The 13,653-nt window shown below is 42.4% G+C and overlaps 1 protein-coding gene across 12 annotated transcripts in view; it reads left to right on the top strand.

The window, feature by feature from the left end:
* The first annotated feature begins 722 nt into the window (after positions 1-722).
* Positions 723-13,653, top strand: part of PROSER2 (proline and serine rich 2) — a 37,400-nt gene continuing 24,469 nt past the window's right edge. For all 12 annotated transcript variants that reach the window (XM_080615019.1, XM_080615025.1, XM_080615028.1 and 9 more), the window contains exons 1-2: positions 723-870; positions 10,434-10,649. In XM_080615019.1, coding sequence (XP_080471145.1) covers positions 10,464-10,649 — 186 coding nt within the window. In that variant the 5' untranslated portion in view covers positions 723-870; positions 10,434-10,463. The remainder of the gene's footprint in view (positions 871-10,433; positions 10,650-13,653) is intronic.

The following is a 13,653-nucleotide window of genomic DNA, read 5'->3' on the forward strand; positions in this document are numbered from 1 at the left end:
TTTGATGGCTGCCATAGCCTTGCACAATGAAGGAAGGAGGGGACATGATTACTTGATAAATAACAGTGAGTATGATGATATATTTGCAATAAATAAAAGTACATCTAGGCAATATTTGTTATTGAGCTGTTAAATACATGGGTAGCACAGATTAACAAGGCACGTAAACCTTTTTTTATTGAGGGTGAAGGCTGAGGCAGAAGACGGGGTTATGACCGCCACTTTTCACCTATTTTACCCTCAACATTTCCCAGTAGCTTAGTGACAGGACAACCTCCACAGATCCAACATAATTTATCCCTCATGATCGGGGCTATCCCTGCCACCGGCTCGGGAAGTGTTTTACCTCAGGGTTCTCAGAGGAAGCCAGAGGTACCACCTTCCTCCTCACCCACCGCGGGCCGCCATGGCTCCCCGCCCTTCCCGCCCTCACAGGGTGCTGTGGAGACCCACGGCCGCCACCCGGCGCACACTGCTGGGGGAGGACACGCGTTTAAACCGCGCACCGCGGGGTTCTGTGGCAGTAGGGCAAACTCCCTTACAGCAGATCGCGCCGCACGTAACCTCAGACGAAGGAGCACCGGCCTCACGCTCTTCCCAGAGCCCGGGACAACCGCCACCGTCCCGCCCGGGCGAGGCGGAGCCATGACGAGCCGCCGCTCCCCTCATAGAGCTGAACCACCCCGGCGCGGCGTCTGTCGCTTTAACCGCCCACCGTGGGTGGTGGCGGGGCGCAGTGCGCATGAGTTCGGGGCTGGCTGCGGCGGAGCTCGCTTTGATCGGGGTTCAGAGCCCTACCTGCTGCTGGTCTTCAGCTGGGCTTGTTCCCGCTCCTCGCTCTATTCAGGAGAGGACTGCTCCTTGGACCCGGTGAGTGCAGGCTCCTCTCGTCCTGCTCTGAGCCTCGGCGCTCGAACTGAGGGGATCTTCGCTTTTGTTTTACCTCTGCTTCGGTACTCGTCTCCCGGGAGCTGGCGGCGACTGAAGCCGCTGGTGTGAGGTGATGGGCTCCGACCTTCCTCCTGCGCTTCTCTCAGTCTTTTTCAGCCCTTGGGGAGAGGTCGCTGAGCGCGTTCGCCAGCCCGCGATAGGAACGGTTCAGTTGTGGTGTTATTGCTCGCTAATGGGCTTTTAATGATTTCCACCTCTTGTCGCCGGTTGCAGCGATCGGGACGGCGGCTGCTCCTTGTCGCTGCGTTGGTTCGCGCCCGCTGCTCTCCTGGCTTGGGGCTGCGGGCTGGGACCTGCTTCCCGCAGCTCTGCCGCCGCGGAGCGCGGTTGGTACCGGAGAGGAGAAGAGCTACTAGTTAGTAACTAACTGCTTCCCCGCTGCGTGCGAGGCGTAGTTTCACAGTATTGAGCTGTGCGAAGGGTTATTTTTCTTCTGTGCCCCTTGTATTTCTTGTTTTTCCCCATCATGCCCTGTCTGAAAGCAATTTGCGTGTCTTAACTGGCAACTTAGCGAAGGAAAGGTTTCGTAGCCGTGCATCGTTAAACTTTGGATGTATGGTGTGACCAAGTGACTAAGGGTGATGGGAGAGAGCTGCCCTACTCCTCCTCATTGTTTTCTGACTGTCTGCAATTGAATGTTGCCATTGGGAAAAACGTGCGTAAACAGTAGCAGATTCTAATTCAAAACGCTTCTTTTCCGGACCCTCTATCAGGTGCCTTACCCGTCTGGTGATGGTATGTGTGAGATGGCTGGTTCTTATTGAGATCATAATCCTAGGTAGTTCAGGCGAGGTTTAGTGTGTGTGAGAGAGAAACCACAGCCTTAAAAGCACTCCCGGGATTTTCAGTAATGCAGGATCTCAGTGGCATGTTTCCTGAGTAGTTTATGCTTTAGTGTGGCACCGAGAGGAGCTGAACGCGGAGCTCTGGTGCTCTTGGTCCTGTGCACGGGTGTAGCAGGAGATGATTCCTGTGGGAACAGGGATGCAGGTGAAAGGAAAGAAATTTGCAGGATGTTGTCTCTGTTCTGAAAACTTTGCAAGGCTTTTAAGCTATAACAAGCGTCAGAAGTGTAAGTAACAATTATTTCCTTTCCTGTTCCTTTTATGAAGGGCACAGGAGGAAACGCTTCTTTCCAAACCCTAAAGCGTTAAGTCTTAGTTTTAAAAGCTTTGACAATTTCTAGCTTAGGCTAATAAAAAGGTTTTATTTTAATACTTTTCTGCAGATCCTTGACTAATGGAGTGTTGCAGATGGACTAATTTGTACAGATACTACTATGAAGAATAGTGGTTGTGGTTTTTTCGCTTTCTTTGCCATAATTATTGCTGTATAAGGGGGGAGCTGGTGTTTAAGCAGGAAAAAAGAAGTTGCTCACTGGCATCTCCAAAAACTGAAGATAGTCATTATTTCTCAGAAGTTGAATAGCTTTTTCCAGCTGTGTCTTTCTTATCAAGGATTTGTTTGGGGTTTTTATAACAGAGAGTGAATGAATAAAATGAATTTTTATGCCTGGAAATGCAAATAATACCCAACATTGGAAAGGAACAGAGAGATTCTATATTGCATCTCTTTTGTCGATACTAAACCTCTTCTCCTCCTGTTGGTTGTAACTTCTTTTTCTCAGCATGCCTCTGAGAGAAGTATTAACCAAGAATGTTGGCAGAGGCGCTCACTGGTTGGATATAGTAACTGGAACAACTCAACTCCTGAGCAGTTGACAAGGCTCAGACTGAGCGACCTTCTGAAATACCGGAGCATGAAAATAAATGAGGAGATGAATGTGGCTTTCAGAGCCAGCCAGGCAGGCTGTGTCAAACACATTACCAAGTCCTCCCTCTTCTTTTTTTTTTTTTTTTTTTTTTACTTTTTAATTAAAAAATAAAAGCAAGGAATTTTAATTTCCAGTGTAACCAGCTGCTTGAAGAGATCCTTTTCAAGTGGGTGTGTATTGATTATCCCTGTACCAAGCAAGGCCCAGGGTGAAACTTGAGTGCTGTTTTCTGCCAGTGCTGTTCTCAGCTCTGTTTGCTTTGGGCAGGCAGACCTTTATGTACTCACATAGGAATGAAATGAGCATTAAATAAGCTGCTTTTTAAAGTAAACACCTCTGCTTTGTGCTTTGGATGTCTGCTGCCCTCCTCCCTCTACCAGCATAGCAGTCACAAGAAGAAACATAGGAAAGTAGCCTAACATCCAGCTCTGAGACTGTGACACAGCTGTGCCAGAGCTGAAAATCATCTTGCTGTCTTAAATACTTTGTAAAACAGGATTTAGTTCACCTTTGCTATGACTGTGGCAGTACTTGCATAATGAAACCCTAAACCCCAGTGATGCTACACCTCTAACAAGACAGAAGTTGACTAATTACAGAGGAGTCTGTGCCTGAAATTGTTTATGTGCATTTCATGTTGCTGAAGTGTTGGCTGTCACAGATAGCACCACCCTGATGTTAACAGGGGAGGTGCAAAAAGATGTGACTTTAAAAGAATTGGACACTTTACGTTGTTGAAATTTGCATAAGGGCATCTGAAATCAAAGGAGACCTCAGCCATCAGCTGGATGTGATGTATGATACTGCATTGTATGATACTGTGATGTATGGTGCTGGACTAGACAGCTCTGGGTATCATAGGTAGCTTTACCACTAAGCAGATGCTGGCCATCAAATCTCAACTGGAGAGAACCAGTGAGAGCCTTATGTTTGTCCTCGGATAAGATTTTAATCTAAAGAAAAGTAACTACTTGTCACCTGCTTTGGTTTTATTTTTAGTTAGGGCAGGGAGGGATTTTGTTGGTGTCAATGCTTGGGGAATGTGAGCACTTCAGGGTTTCTCTGTGGATTAAATCACCAGTGTTGCATATGAACCTTTGCCACTGGCCTTCACTTTGGGCAATGGGCTTCAGCTGAAGCTGTGATTGATGTAATGAACTGGTAGCAGAGTTTCCTTCGAAGAGATAAGGCAAAGATGCATGAGAATATGCCTCACCATTTTTTTTCCCTAGATAAGTTGTGTCTAGAGAGTGGACCAGTGTACTTAGCATCATCAAATCCTGCATTAGTATTCCACTGTAAGCAGTATTTCCCAAACACTCCAGAGAGGATGATGAGGTAACAATGACCTAGGCTCTTGTCTTATGTTGCCTTGCTTGTCTTCAGTAGGTAATAAAGTTTCTGAAGTATAGGGTCTCCAAAAACCCTGAAAAAGCTGTTCTTGAAAACCCAGACAGACCAGTTAAGAACGAAGCACAGTATTGAACCTTCTTTTTCTGCTATCTTGAGGCATGGATTAACACTGTCAAAGGCATGGCCTTAGGCATTGTTTCTGAGCAAAGCATGCTTTGGAGATTTCAGGGTAGTAATTGATTTATTACTTAGGTGATGAAAATGTTGGTTTGTGATTGTTTCAATTCGTTTTAAGTGGTTGCTACATATAATTTGAGATCCAATTCACCAAACTGTTTAAGTGTGTGATGAAATGTTGTAGTGAAATCAGCTGGATTTAACTTTTACTGAATTGGTGCCTTGCCCATCTAGTTCTTTTAAAAACTTATGTACACAGGATTAATTATTTCACTGTTGGCAGCTCTCACAAATTCTAGTGCGAGTTGCATGAATGACATTCAGTGTGTTTCTTGAGGCTCCAGCTTCTATACTTAAAACAAAGATTCTCTCAGTCCTCTTAGTTTTAAAACTAACGGATTTTGTAGTCTGTAGGGGAAAGTTTGAATTGTCACAAATGCACCACAGAAACCAGTAAGTTTAAAACAAAATATTGGGGTTCTTTGCATTAAATTCCCTTGAATTCTGGGAGTCTCGTGTGGTTGCTGGCACTCCAGATACTTTGACTGTAGTTGCATGTCTGTCCTGGGGTATTCTTACGGTAGCGTGGTAGCCTAAGTTCCCACTTTGCTAAACATTGTTCAGACTTACTCATCACCCCTTCTGAGAATCTCAACCAGAACTGATGCCCAAGAAAGTGTCTGTAAAGATGCTGTTGGCCTGGTTCTTGTTCAGAGGATGATACTGTCATAGACTGGGGGAGTGGGGTTTCTATTTTTGTTCTTTTTACTTTTTAGTGGTCACTATTTCTATTTGGCTGGATGTGCTATCTGGACAGTCCCTCTCTAAACAAGGGCAGGACCATTTCCTGGTTACTGGATGCTAAATAGCCACAACTGTTTCAGACAGACAGGATTGTTCATGAGCAGATAAGGAATGTGCATCAAAATAAAATGCATTAGCACATCATAACCATCTACAATTATGATATGGAGAAGAAAAACCAAAACTGGCCAACATAATTAAATTCTGACTTATCTTGTTTCCTAAAAATTAGGGGTTGTCATCTGTTACTTCAGTTTTGACTCTTTCCAGTACCTAAAGAGGGCCTAAATCTGGAGAGGGACTTTTTACAAGGGCATGTAGGGTTAGGCCAAGGTGGAACAGCTTTAAGCTGAAAGAGGGAAGATTTAGATTGGACATAAGGAAGAAGTTCTTCCCTGTGAGGGTGGTGAGGCCCTGGCACAGGTTTGTCCTTTGTAGGCTGTACTGTCACTTAGCGTATTCTTCTACCAGAAAGCTTAAATTTTATTGTATATCACAAGAGTTGGACATGGGTTACCTCTAAAGCTCAAGGATTTATTCCTCATTTAATATACTGAAGAAGAAAAGAAGAATAAAGTTGCCAATAGCGCTGTTCATAAGGAGGAAATACATCCACCACACTGGATCAGTTAGTTTTGAGAAGCTTGTAGCAGCAATGGCTGAGTAAAGATGTGTCATAGGCCAGTGGGTTTTAGTTTAGCTGTGATCTTGTACAGCAGGTTCAAAGGTATGTTCCAGGAGCACTTAATACAAGGAAAAATTCATTGTGTTATTAGACACAAATACCTGGCCTCTTTTGGGAAGCTCTGTGGTCTCCTGACCACAATGTGCAGGAATGTGAATGAACTCCTACTCTCTGCTTGCCTCAGCATCTGCTGCTGTCAAAGGCCAATGCAGATGGAGGTCTCTCATCTGCCCCTATATCATATTTACAAAACCTATTCCGTGGAATACTTCAGTGACCTCAGAGTACTTCTGATTGTGTTTTTTCCAGATGTTTAACTCTCCAAACTCGAGCACTGCCATGGAATGCAAGACAGCTGATGGTGTACACAGAGGTGACTGTGTGCATTGGTATATCTGTATACAGCTGACTGTATACAGATACTTTGAGATTAAACCTGGAAGTTCACTGGCCAGTTCTTCTGTTTCAGTTGTATCACTAAGAAAAAGCCTGTTTGAGAACAGGCAAAGTGTGTGTAATGATGCTCAGAGAACAGTCCAGGCGTAGAAATCTAGCTTAAGAAATGTTTCATGTAAAGGGTATTCTGGAAATTCTATGTATAGAGAAGAGAGGGAGAGACTGATATTGTGCCCCTTTAAAAATGTATGATAACTATCTAAAAATTGTCAGCTCTACTTACCTTAAATGTATTGTGCAGTAAATGGCATGATGCTGTCAGCTGGCTGGCTTTCGGCTCCTGGCTTATGGAACACTTGACTTTAGCCTCTAAACGCCTTCCATTTTCATGGGATTGTTTTTTTTTTTGTTTTTTTTTTTTTTTTTTTTTGGCTTACTAAGTTCATCCTCAAATAGGATTGTTAAACATTTTTTCCTGCTACTGCAGAAACAGTCCCTTGTAAATGCTAACACTGAACTTCAGTAAAGAGGTGATCTTAGTCAGCAAAAATAGCCCTTTTAAAAGGGCAGGCTTATCTCAATGGCAACTTAATACAGTCTCTCCGAATTATGTGCCTCTGCCAAAGCAAAATTAAATCTTTGGAGGTAAAATTCAATGTTAACTTCAGTTTCCTCCTCCTGCCCTCTGACAGCTATGCATGATATGCGAATTGCACTGTTTTACATATCTCATAAGGCTAGCTCTAGTGTAACAAAGATAATTTCAGCTGATAGAATCACAGCTGCCTTAAGATGCCTTTTTGCTTTAATATTTGTGATCTTCTCTCCAAATAGTACTGTGTCTGTCACTTCTGTACTCCTGTATCGCGGTCTGAATTTTTTATTGCATTAATCCCTGATGGTACAGGCACACTTCCCTTAACTAGGCAAAACCTCGCCTAATGCACTGAATAGACCAAGCAAGTAATCCTGTTGTGAGCAACTTTCATATTTAATGCATCTCTGAAGGTCAGCAGGAGCAGCCGCCTGTCATCCTGCTGTTCTTGCTCTCTCTGAGGATGGGTACCTTGTGTTTGAGCCCTTGCTTGTTACCTAGACAATCCCACTGAAACAGGCAGTGGGGTCATCTTGAAATTCATTACATTTTTTTGCTATTTCTATCTTAAATCCACAGTCATTCACTTAATAGAGGGGACATAAAAAGGGTGAAGGGACTTCTGTGATAGCCATAGATAGGAGGGGATTTATCTGTAAAGTGTGCTGTATGTATTGCAGCAGTGCTGGGTGGCCTCACATCAGCTGTAGCTGCACCAGGCACTGTATAGATATGTAGGAGTTTCTCACTTAAAGCATCAGAAACCCAGAAAAGGGGAGAAATAATATATATGAATGGGTTATGATATTACTGATGTGTGCCCTTGAAGTGTTAAAAGGTTATGTGAGAGAGAAGGGAAAAAGATTTCCCCCCCATGCCCTTTCTACAGGCTCACAGTCCTTTCTGAAATGAATAAAACCTCCAAAGGAGCCACAGCTTACAGCTCAAAAGAGGAACCAGTGTGGTAATGCTTGCTACTTGATCCTGTGTGGCTGGCTCTTCTTAACCAGTGGCACTCACTGCCTTTATTTGTTGTTCAGGAGCTTTGTGTAACATCTGAACTTGAGCTCCAAAATGAGTAAAAGGAGCTTGTTAGAAGCAGAGTTATTTGTTGTTGTTTGAAACTTGTGGGTTTAGTGTTTACTGCTACCAAATCTGGTACCAAATCTGCTGTCCTGGGAGCAGATAGCTTAGACCTGATTCTGCTGTTGGAGAATGCAGAACAGTACTCTTAAATACGTTCTTCTCCATTCAAGTTTTGGGTCATTGTTTGGTTTCTTGGTAGCCTGGATTAACATCTTAATTTGGTTAGTCTTTAAATGTGGGTCTTGTCTATGATACCTGTTGTCACCTGGAGCTATGACCTCTCATGGTCTATAAAATGTTCATGAACAGTTTTGAGTTTAATTCTGAAGATCTAGTAGTTGTCCATAATAATCCCCAAGGGACTGAACAAACATGGCATGCCCAGTTTATCCTGGGGGCAGCTAGATAAAAACTGGTGCTGCAGCTTAAAAGGGCTAATGAGAAGTAATACGTATCTTATGTTGGATGTCAGTACTTGCCTTTTGCTCGTCCTTCCTTAGAAAACTACTAGTTTTCATAGCATCATAGAATCAACTAGGTTGAAAAAGACCTTTAAGATCATGAAGTCCAACCATTTGAATAGTTTTCCATCTGAACATCACCTTAAGTCATGGGATGAAATCCAAAATCAGTGGGAATTTTTTGTGAGTTTGAGATGTCAAGTTTTTCTCTGATAGTTTTGCCTTCTGAAATGTATATTTATGTATTTCTGTGTGTAGCATTACAGAGGCATCAGTATTTCCACTGATTGTGTTGCAGTCTAAAAATGATGTATGTTTTCTTGCATGTGTGTTTGTGTGCGGCTGTTCAGTGCCATGGGTTTTGTTGCAGATGGAGCTGTGGTTTCAGGATATGTTCTCGATTCAGGCTGCTTTTTTCCAGCGTAGCTTTCAGCAGCACAGCTTTTTGCTTTGAGCCTGTATGTGGCAACCAGAGGTACAGCAGCTACTGCAGTTCTTTCATGTCTGCCTGGCTTGCGATTCTGAAAACCAGGACCAAGAGTATGTTTCTACCCCTGTGGCATCACTTAAAGACTGTTATCCTGAAGATTGATTTTATCTATTATTAATGTTATTAATAGAAGAAAGGAAGAATGTTCTTTTTATGTAAAGGCAAGGCTAAATTGAAATCATTAGACCTAATGTTCATCAGAAAAGCTATCAGATGCTTTTATTGTAGCAATCCAGTGCTCTGTTTGTGTGGGTTGTGCTCCCATGTTTAGCTACATTGTGTGGGAGCCTTCCCACAGGACACATGCTGGTGCTACGGCATAGATGAGGGAGTGTTCGTATGTACCTCTGGTAATGTCATAGCCCTCTCCAGGGAGGAAAGGATCAGTGGGATGGAATTGTTGCTCCGTATTGGCAGATGTTATCTCTCTGCTATGAAACGCTAATCAGCTTACCGGGAGGCTCTGGTTTCTCAGCCCTCAGCTGACAGGTAGGGAGGAAGGAGAAGTAATCCGATTGAATTGGAAATGCAGACTTGACTTTGCTTCTCATGTCACCTCTTGAACCCTAATAAAGGGAGAAGCACTTGGGAACCAGGACCATCTCATTTCATTTGAACAGTGTCAGGGTAATGGTATCCACTTCCCAGCTGGTTGTATATAACGTGGTGCTTCAGAACCAGCTGCTGCTTCCTGGTCACAGGCTGGGTGAGTGAAAAGATGGGCTGTTAAAGAACAAGGCAATTTCTTGTTGCAAGGGAAGTCTTAATGTATGGAAAAGAGAAAGTAACTAGGTCCTACTTTTTACCAACCCCATGTTTGTGCTGTTAGTGCAAAAGGGTGACTTTTGTCTTTGTGATACTTCAAGAATGAAGCAAGAAATTCTGCCAGAGTGTTTTGGGAGATGACAACAGTTCAGAAAGGTACTGCAGAACTGAGCACTAGGATGCCTTGAACTGGGAGCTTTTGCTCCAGTAAGCACTGGTGCATGTCTCTTCCATTAAGCATCTTCAAATGTACAAGCACTGTTTCTTCATGGCTGAGTGAAATAAAAGCTCTGTAGCCTTAAAATGCAATTTTGCTGTGTAACGTGATGGTGCAAAAATGGCACCCAGTTCTCTCCGTAGATCTTTCACCAGGAGCAGTTGGCATAGAGCTGCTCCAGTAACACACAAGTTAACTACAGCAGTGTTAGGAAATGGACTGGATTCTATTTCCCTCATGTGATCCAACAAATAGAGTACTTGTCAAAAAAGCTAATAAAAGATGAAGACATTTGAACTGGGCCAGTTGGTATCTCAGTTGATGGGATTTTGTTACTGTTAATGATGTGTCTTAATGGAAAACACAAACCCCGTTTGTAGGGTGGGTATGTATGTGTGGTCCATGCTTGTGGTCCATGCTTGTAACTGAGAGACATCTGGTTTGGAACCACATGAGATGGGGTACAGAACCTTGCTATGTTGGATTTTTAAAGTCACCTTCTAGAATAAGACCAGTTCTTCTCAAAGGTGCCCATAGGTGGTAGGTGTGCTTCAGAACATAAAGATACAGCCTTTATTAACTTGTGTGGGATCTGTTTTCACTACTTTTTTTCCATTCCTTTTCAAGTACTTTAAAACCAGATTTAAATGTAACTCTGTTTTAATTTCTCTGTTTTCAGAAATGAATAAAGCTAGCAGCCCTACATAATATGCTGATGGCATGCTGTGCTGCATCGGGATCAATACATGAAGAGAGTGTGATGCCTGGAAATCTCCTCTCCGATTCTCCTGAAATGGCATCTGAAAGCTCTCCAAAGCATGCATGTGGGAGCATGGAGAGAGGTGGCAGTGTGGAGAATCGTGGCAGCCAAGCTAAGGGCAGAAATCTTGCCTTGGTAAGTGTTTAATGAGCCTTATGCTGAGTGATATAAATTACATTAGTAGCTTTGTTCACATCACAGAATTATTTGTTATTTAAGCATTGATTTTTGGCATTTCCGGTCCTAAATGGTTGCTTGTGGTCTTAGTTCTTAGCAAACTGAAAGGCCAGAAATTACTATCCTGATTTGGTACAACAGCTTGTTATTCTGATCTGATTGTGTCTGAGAGCTTGGAGAGTGCTTCTCTCTGACCATTCCTCCCAGAGAACCAGAGATGGTGGTAAGGAGCACACGTTACATGGGGCTGCTTGATCCAACCACCACTGATTGGTGTACATCTACCCTTTAAATAGTTTGTAAAGGAACTTAAGGATAGTGTTTCATGCTTAAGCTTTTTGTTGACACTACTGAATGACGATCTCAGCTTATTCCACCTTCATGTAATTAGGTGAGTAACAAGTACGTCACCATAAACAAAGGTGTCTTCACATTAGTGAATATGAGTGTGTGGCCATTTAAATAGTGTGTGAGTAATTGAGGGAGTAGGATGCACTGCTGCATTTTTTTGAATGATCAGGATGATTCAGGCAATGAACCCAGCAGTACTGTTTGTACTGTGACAGGCTAAGCCTAGAAAGCAGCTATGGTTCCTTGTATATGGTTTTTATCATTGCAACCATTTGATAAACATCCATTTTTAATTGAGGAATCTGGTAAACTTGCGTCCTCTTAATGTGGAATTAGGCTTTTCATATCTTTCTCTCTGTCCTCCCTGCTAGGTTCCTTGAAGTGAAGTTTTCTGTGAATGTATAAGTGGTAAGAATAAGTTAGCAAGTTGATACCTGTATTTATCTATATACCTCAGTGGTTTTGTGCTACTTCATGAGCTTTTTGGTAACTAGAGGTAATTCTAAAGAAACTCCTTTTTTTGTTGTTTCTAATGAAAATACATCTCTTAATACTGTGCGTGTATCCTTCAGCTTGTGCTGCTAGTTAAAACACAAAACAAGTATTACTAAATGTAGTCCCTTAACTGCTTCTGACCTGTGCTAGAAAAACATTGTGGGGGAGCCCAGGAGCATAGCCAAGTGTTCCATTTGGGCTTAGGTATTTAGAGCATGATGTTTATTGTATGAAAACTGTTTGAATCTTAGAGAATTACAGTGGGAGTTGCACTTAGTTAAAGGATTACACCTTCATTTGATGCAGAATTATAAGTTAATTGTATGTATTACTCTGACTCCAGTTTTTCAGGTTATCAAATCATGTTCTCATGCAGTTTATTCTTAGCTGCAGTAGTAGGTGTGAGACTGGCCATTTGAGAGAATCAGTGTTAAGTAATGAGGCTATGTATAAATCAGTGTGTTTGTCCAGCCTCACCTTGAGTCTGCTGTGTCAGAAAATGACAGAGATTCCCTTAGTTTAAGTAGGTAACATCATGTGATAACCCAGATGATGATGCATCAGCTAGAATTGGAATCCCTTCCTGCTCTGTAATGTTGTAATTTATAGATGGAGTAAAAGCTGGCTTCAGGTTTAGGCAATTCCCATCAGACCTATGCATCAGCAAAAGAAGTTCCAGAAGCCTTTAGTTTGTCTTGTTTGAATTTATGCATGAAGAAAGTGAAGCATGTACCAATGAGTTTAATTCTGGTGCCACAGATTCCCTTCCATGACTGTTCTTCTGGCACGTTCTAGACTGATAAGGCTGACAGCTAGCAGGCATGGAATAACAGGTTAGGGAATGGAAATGCCTTTCAATAAAAGCATAATTTCAGTTTGAGTTTTAGGCTGGGTTTGAACTGCGTGTGAAGGAAACTGCCAATTGTGACTGAGTAAATAGTAGTCAAGTCTTCGGTGCTCCTCACATCTTTCCTTTTTGTGATATGATGGAAGTATTGTTCCAATGCCTGATAGCTTTTGTCTATTCAGTACTGAAACAGGCTTTAGAAATCCCCAGGATAAAAAGCAGTATTTTTCAGATATTTTCTATATCCTTGTGCAATTGTCTATTAAAAGCATGGGGTTTATAGCTCATGTGGGGATCGGGGGATTTGTAAGAGGAAAAAGCTCATTGCTGGAACATGCTCCCGGAGACCTTAACTTCCTGTTTTAGTAGTTTTGTCATAAAAGCTCAGAAGATGCAGCAGCTTTGGCCTAATGATAAGGCAGGGATAGATAACTGTAGACAAATAATCTCATATTGGACCAATTCTGAGAAAGGAAGGGGCAGATTTTTGGATGCGCAAGATGGAAATGGAAGCAGTTGCAGACTTAACCTTCCTCTTAATGTATCACTTTTCTGTGTTGGTGCCCCTAGAGACACAGCAAGGAAGGTCAGAGTTAAGTCTAATTTATAATTCTAATTTAGAATTAAGTTTAATTTATAATTTTAATTTATTTTAGTATTTCTTAATGGCCTTGCAAAGGAGAAAAGTATAGCAGTGTGGTTTTTATGACAGGCCTGTACTGCTGTAGATTTCTTCCTACTTGATTACAAGAAAGAGCCACTTAAGCTTCTTGGTGTCAAACTACATTAGTCACTAAATATAACCTTTGTATTGCATCTGTGGAATTCAAACCTAGGGATGTGATAATAGAGACAAACACTTGGACCAGCTTTAGCCTAAACTGGCTGCTTAGAGCTGGTTTGGCTGGCTGTTGTCTGTCCTTGGATACTCTGTGTCTGCGCTGGCATTGCTTGCTGTAGAACTGGTTGTCAGTTTAGGGATGATGCACGTGAATTGCCGTGTGCCAAAAAGGTCTTAAAATTCCATGCGAGTGATTCTTACCAGTCTGCTGTTGACAGTTCAGTTTAATTTTGGCATGTCTCAGCTTCTTACCTGCACAGTGGTGCTTTTAGTTAATCTTTGACAATTGCAGTCCTTAAAGCCAAATGTATTTATTTTTAAATGGAAAGCAAGGTGCTGATGTCCTGCCTTGATTGCAGTAGAATTTTCCATATAAATTGTAGATGTTTGGGTCTGGATTTATGGCACCAAATCTATCGCAGCAGCTG

This window comes from Psittacula echo (genome assembly GCF_963264785.1).
Source record: "Psittacula echo genome assembly, chromosome: 1".
Taxonomy (NCBI): Eukaryota; Metazoa; Chordata; class Aves; order Psittaciformes; family Psittacidae; genus Psittacula; species Psittacula echo.